General features: G+C 36.9%; 1 protein-coding gene across 1 annotated transcript; it reads right to left on the reverse strand.

Moving 5' to 3' along the window:
- Nucleotides 1–737: 737 nt before the first annotated feature.
- LOC125235635 (ATP-dependent DNA helicase pif1-like) lies at nt 738–5254 on the reverse strand. The gene is made up of 2 exons (XM_048142233.1): nt 4820–5254; nt 738–2558 (listed from the first exon to the last, which is right to left on the reverse strand). The coding sequence occupies exons 1-2, from the start codon at nt 5146–5148 to the stop codon at nt 1547–1549; spliced, it is 1341 nt and encodes a 446-aa protein (XP_047998190.1). The 5' UTR covers nt 5149–5254; the 3' UTR covers nt 738–1546.
- Between the last annotated feature and the right edge of the window lie 2002 nt (nt 5255–7256).

Below are 7256 nucleotides of genomic sequence, written 5' to 3' on the forward strand. Positions count from 1 at the left end.
GCGACCTCCGTATTGAAAGTCGCACACTCTTACCGCCAGGTCACCAGCGCTCAGGTACGTAATATTACTAAAGTGAAGTGAAGGCCATTTTCATCAACACTATTTAATTCATTACTTATAGTGGAAACACAACCTAATGCATAAATAACTGTACTCAGGTAATTTTAGCTATTACTTACTAACCTTGCAAGTTACTTTGTGTATTGAAATGATCTAATGTATATTTTACCATTTTTCAGGTATCATGTACGTCAATATGCTGCGTATGCGTCCCCATACGCAGCTATCCCCTCCAAATTTCACTCAGCGCTAAAGTTACGTGTCGCCACTTGTACACTTTGTACAGTCTAGTTCAGTTACATCTATAGGTAGGTACACGAACAAAAATATCTGAATATGACTAAAGTTATGGGCATAAAAGCGTAACTGAACTCTACCTACGCAAAGTTATTTAATTTCAAATTCTTTATTCATTATGTTGATTAACAGTGCCTTGAATTTTTAGTAGTCGTACCTAATACATTTTGCACTAAAAATAGGCTGATGGAATTCTGATGATATGTATAATAGCTGATTGATGAGCCAGGGTTGGGCAAAATACTCGCCAATAGTATTTCAAATACAAAATACTAATTACATTTGGAAATGTATTTCAAATATAAAATACTAAATACTTTGGTGACGGGTATTTCAAATACAAAATACAAAATATAGTGTTTTAAAAAATGTATTTCAAATACCAAATACAAAATATAGCGTTTCTAAAAATGTATTTAAAATACAAAATACTTTTGATGACACCAACTGGTAAAGGTTTACGGATGAGAAAGTTGTACGATTTTGCAGTTCAAAAGTAATTTCATATAAATTTTATCTTGATATGCAGGATATCATATCCTAAGTTAGATGATTGGCCATTTTCCAAAATTTTGACCCAAAATTAGTGAAAGTTGTTAACAAAAATTAACTCGATGTCAGTTTTGTGACGACAATTTTAAGCATGAAATTTAAAAAAAATTGCTTTTCTGTTAATTACATAAACTATAAGCTATAATCTATATTTAGAATATGAAAAAAGTTGGTTTTTAGACGAATTTTATTCTTAATTTTCGTCACAAAACTGACATCGAGTTAGTTTTTATTAACTAACTAGCTATGATACCCGGCTTCGCTCGGGAGTTGATATGAGATTACGTGGTAGTTTAAATAAAAAAATAAACTATGACGTAAACGGTAAAAAAATTTATTGAAAACATTTTCTCATCATTTACACTACTTGTTTATAAACAACATTTTTTATTTTATTATCCGGGGTATATATATATAAATTTTTCGAATTTCCTACTCTTGAGCAAGCTACATATAGCTGACCGTGTGAAAAGCAGGATTCTTTGAGGTTGATGCCACAATATTTTAAAGTTTGCCCTTGCGCTTTGTTAATCGTGAAACTGAAGGCTAATTTAATTGGAAACTGCAATCTTTTAAATTGAAATGGCAATTCAGAAGAGATCAGTGGTATTCTAGGTATAAATACTGTGTGTCCTTTTCACTTTCCAGAAATAAGTTCAGCTTCAATGATATTATTCGATAACTGTTTTACGATCATCCTCGTTCCATTACATAGTTTTGGGGAGTTTAGATTTCTGAGTAGTATGATTGGAGATCCAACTTTCAGACGAAGGCAGTGTAATGGCATTCCTGGTACTTGTAAAGAGTTTAGAAATTCAGTAGGGAAGTTGACACTTTCTTCAATGGATACCATCGTGTCGATTGATTTATATATTTTCTCTTCACCAGGTATATTCTTTAGAATATTAAAATTGATATCGTCAACAATATTATTTTTAGTGGCCAAAATCGCTCTTTGAAATAACCACTCTACGTTGGTATAGTTCTGAATAATATTTGGATAAATTTTGTCGATTAGTTCGTTTTCAGTGGTGGCTACGTTACAGAAATCACTATTGAGTTCTATGAGGCCGCTCGTTTGATCAGTAGGATATGTACCTTCGCCTATTTGTAAAAGTATTTTAGCAAAACATGCTGTTGTTTCATCTTTTGATAATTCAACTCTCATGTTTTTTGTTAATTGCAGTATTTGTACTTGTGGCCAGAGATGTGACTTTTTTAAGCATGCATTGATCTCGTCTGCTGGTGTTGACTTGGGAATAACTGGAAGTGTTTGTCGAAAGTCTCCTGAGAGTATGAGTAGAGCTCCTCCCATTATTTCAGAGTTTTTTCGCAATTCTTGTAATGTTCTGTCCATGGCTTCTAGTGATTTTTTATGGGCCATGGTGCATTCATCCCAGATGATAATTTTAGCTTGTTTTAGAAGTTGACCTCGTCCAGATTTTCCTGAGATTTTACATACCGGGAATTGTTGTTCGGCTATATTCAACGGTAGTTGTAAGGCAGAATGGGCAGTTCGTCCTCCTTCCATAAGTGTGGATGCAATGCCGGATGATGCTAGTGCCAGTGCGATGTGTTTTGTAGCACGTATTTCCGCCAATAGTAGATTTAATAGAAACGTTTTACCGGTGCCTCCTGGTGCGTCCAAGTTAGGGCTTCCAAATACCGGACCTTATCCAATACCGGTATTCATTCCGGTATTGGCGATTTCAATACCGGGATCCCGGGATCCCGGTATTGAATCGTAAAAATTTAAAAACCAAGTAATTTGCTTAAAATAACAAATTTTATTCAAAATTTCGCTTGTTACTTTTCTTGCGTGTTATACTACAGCGGAATCTTGCCAATCCGACTTACTGATGGGTCAAATCGATTACATTTCCAACTTCAAAAGTTTCGATTTCAACCCAAAACGGTTCGCAAACTTATGTGGCCAAGTCGGTTCAACTTTTATTGTTTTTAAGTATACATTAGTTCAAAGGGCTACGCCCTGTGCTCTTTATTCTTGTTATGAGTGGGACCGAGGACGCAGTATAAAAGCAAGCGGGAAAGAGCGCCAGATCTCTACTCAGATGATTCTGTAAGTTAGATATCGCCGCCAGATCGGACATTTTGCAAGAAGACGCGGTCATGGCAAACCATGTTTTCTGCCAAATCAGCCAAATCGATCTCTTTAAGGTCGTGCGGAATAGAACCTTTTACATTTTAATAATAACAGGCCTTTGCATCTATAACAGACGATTCAAGTAGCATCCTTGCGACACTTACGTTCGTGGCTGTATAGCCCAATTCGAGAGAGGATCCCTCGTCCGCACACACGGCAGGTGTATGCTCCCCCAAATGGGCTGGGGTTAGAGGCCTGCTTGTGACGCCTCATGCGTTTATCATTCAAGGAGGAGAACCAGGCATTGGTGTGCTTGGATTGACCGTCATGGACAACACGGCGCCACGTGGTTCGGTCTTCGGCCAGTCGTTGCCACTGGTTGCATGGAATATCAAATATGACAATGTCACGCTTCACGCAATCTTTAAAGCGCAGCATTGGCCGTCTGACCGGTCTCTTTGCATCTGCAACCTCTACCAGCGCAGCGTGGCAAACGAGTCCGCTCCATTCGATACACATGCCCGAGCCACCTCAGTCACTTTTTCTTTAGTATGGCTATGATACTAGGAAGCTGTATCTCATTCATGCTGTGTGTGCATTTGTGATGAATTTATAGTCAGTGTTAATGGTGTAATTGTACTGTAGATTTAACTATAGTATCACTTTCTTAAATAACAAGCATTAAGAACATTTCTCGATTACACACACTCTATAGTTTCATCATTGACTTTTGAAATTAGAACATGAGATGATTTTTTTTTGGAAACACATTGTAATCAATATCTACGGTACAATTTAGTGGTATTTTTGTTATTCGTAGCGCTAGAGGCGCTAAAGCACTAATAAAATAAATCCGCCAAATCATTGAACAATTAGCCAAGAGCGCTAAATTGTCCGACATAGATTATTAAAAATTACATTGCGGAAATGATAATCAAAATCAAAAAGATTACTTCACGGAACAGGAACACTTAATTTACGGATAAGAAAAGTAATTTTCTTCATTTTGATAGTTGAGTACTGAGTTCCCAATTTCGTTACTATAGGGAATGTTACGGCAAAGTTTTGAGCTAGAGTTCAACACACTAACGCACACGTACAATCAACCAATTTGAATCCTAGGCCACTGTAGAACCTTTGCACAGTAAACGTCAATGTGACTTCTATGGCAAATAGAACACGGTGTAAATGAGACAGGGTTCTAGAGTGGCCTGGTATTCAAATTGGTTGACTGTACAGTAAAAATAGAGTAGCTACGGTATACGTTAGTTCGTGTGCATTAACCAATTTTTTGAAAAGTTATATCTATGATATAGATGCATCAAGGCGATTTGTGTACAGAGGATCAGTGGCCTGTTGCAACACTTGCAACCAAGTTTGACGTGTTGCTTCTCTGTCACACTTACGTGCGAATTCACAAGTGCAACAAATGTGTCAAAAAATGTTCGCGGCAAACCCTCCTCAATGAATGCTTTTGACACGTATTTTTAATTCTTTATCAAGGTAATTTCATCGAAAAAACTATCATTTTCATTCAAATATTGCAAAAACACCGAACAGAGAATGTGTCAAATCGAAAAACGCGAGCAAGAAGCAAGATTTACGCGTGTAGTGGCCATCGTGATGCAGAAATTTAACGTTTTTGATGAGTAATTTACGTTCATTTGGCATAATTTGTTAGTTTCTAAAAATACCGGGATCCCGGTATTGCTAAATTAAATACCGGTATTGAAATGTGCCCAAAAAAAGGCGGGATCCCGGGATCCCGAGATACCGGGATCCCGGTATTGGAAGCCCTAGTCCAAGTAAATAATTCCACCAGTGTTATTATTTATTCGGTTCATTATAACGTTGTAAACATTTTTTTGATTGTCATTGAGAAGTGGTTTGTTGTGAGCAATGTACTCAAGTAGTTCATTGACGTTATAGCTTTTTTCCTTTGTAATTTCGTAGTTTAGCACATTGAAAGCATTTCTTTGTGGTGTTGGCATTCCAAGTTCTACTAAGGCTTGGTTATTTATTGCTAAACATTTATCTTCTAAACGAATGAGTGTTTCATTGAATATGTCGTCATTGAATTCTATAGTCAGTTCTGGATTAGCTTGTCGGATTTGGTACAATATATCATCACTCATACTCCTTTTGAAAGAGTCCCATAGCTGTTTTGGGTTTGATGGGTTACATGTTGTTAGAATTATGGCGAATAACTCTCGAATTTGTTCAGCTGAAGCTGTGAGTGTGGCTTTTTGTAGTGTTAATTCCCAGTGGTTATCGTTTTCCAATAATCCTAAGCGTTGACATGCTTCTCTGTACGTCTGGCATAAGTAGCCGTTAATGGTCCTGAGATCTTTGAAACTTGTTGGTCCCCGTATTTCGTGTAACAACATCCGGAGATAGAAACATTCGGCATTGTTTGGATGTACGGTGTATACTCGACCTATTGCGTTAGTTTTCATGATTTCTGGATGGCCCTCCTCTGAGATTCCTTGTTTTCTCCGTTGAAAAATTTTCTTTGTTTTGTCCCACGTATAATAAATAGGGACGTCGGCATACAGTAATGTCTTTGCGAATGGATCCGTTTGGCACAGTTGGAAAAAAGCTGTTAATGTTGTGTTCTGAGGTGGTTCGCTTGCAATTTTTCTAGCCGAGTCTTTTGTGAAATAAAACTCTCTGTCCATTCTCCAAATGTACTGCTAGATGTTGCACAGCTGGTTCGCGTCCATGTATGGGAAAACTAAAAATCCTCCACGCTGCTTCGTTACTGTTGATGTATCTTCCCATTTGGTACATGAGGATCTCATCATTTTTATCATTTTGTTCACTATTTTGGACTATTTGAAATACTGCCATATCACTACCTTTGTTTACGTATTTACATATATATTTAATAGATTTTACTGAATTGCAGTATTCAACGTTTATGTGTGCTTGGAACATTTTAGAAAGGAGTGGGTTATATGGTACTACCCATTGATTATCTATTTCCAGTTCGTCTCTGCCTTGTATTCGTATTTTTGCTGTGAATCCACCGTTTTTCGGTGATCGTCTTCTATATTTGGGATAACCGTCATCTTCAGTTTTTGTATCGTCCAAGTATGGTTTTGGATATTTTTTTGTACATTTTCCATCACTCATGCATGGCGCATTGAAGTTTAATGGTCCACATGGTCCGTGAATCATGTTTTTCACTACTATGTTGTATAGTTCTGGATCATTTTGTGGATTGGGAAATTCAGCTTGAATGATTTTGTCGATATCCGTGGGATAAATTTTATCTTGTAGCCATATGAGATTGTGTGAATGAGGTAATCCTCGTTTTTGCCACTCAATAGTATACATCCAGCATCTAACGGTTCCAAAGATGTGGTATTTTGTGATGACTTCAATAAATCTTATTTGTTTTTGTCGAAAAACTCGGGCTATTATGTCGTGTCGATCCATGGATGTTTGTCCGTATTTAAGTTGTTCTTTTATGTCTGGCCATGATGAGTTGCATGTAAATGTTATGAAGAGATCAGGTCGTCCATATTTTCTTACGTAGGTCATGGCATCTTGAGTATATTCATGCATATGTCTTGGACTTCCTATGTATGATGAGGGTAAGATTACCATTGTTCCAATATCATCAATATTACCGTCATTTATGATCGCGTCTCGAAGGTGGATGTATTTTTCTGTGCGTAGTTTCTTTTGATTCAGTCTTATGTAAAGCATCCGTTCTGATTCTATTTTTGCGTACATATCTACCAGAAATTGTTGAAATAAACGGCGAGTGTTGAGTATGTGATTGTATTTTTCATTGTCTCTGATCATTAAGCGATAAGCATAGAACTCCTTGGAAGTGACTTTTTTGTTTGTTTCCAAGCCTGTTTCAGGATGAATTTGTTTTATATTGAAATGATATCCGTCTTCTCCATGCAGAAATATTAAGGGATATTGAAGAGCATCATATGAACGGTGTGTCTCTGCAATGCGTTGTAGTCCTTTTCTTCTTCGTTGTACAATTATGTCGCGGCTTGTATTTTCATTGTCCACAATTACGATGGCGACTTCATCTATCTGAGGTGCATTAAATCTCCGTTCGTGTTCTCCACGTGGTCTTTTATCGGCTCGAATAACAATTTTATAGTCATCAGAAACCATGCGGTCTAATGTTGTTTTGAATATGTAAATCAGTTGATTGTATTTGTGTAAGATCCTCTGTACATCTTGGATTATTTCACGTCTCAATCCATTAAAATTT

The sequence above is a fragment of the Leguminivora glycinivorella genome, chromosome 17 (genome assembly GCF_023078275.1).
Source record: "Leguminivora glycinivorella isolate SPB_JAAS2020 chromosome 17, LegGlyc_1.1, whole genome shotgun sequence".
NCBI classification, from domain to species: domain Eukaryota; kingdom Metazoa; phylum Arthropoda; class Insecta; order Lepidoptera; family Tortricidae; genus Leguminivora; species Leguminivora glycinivorella.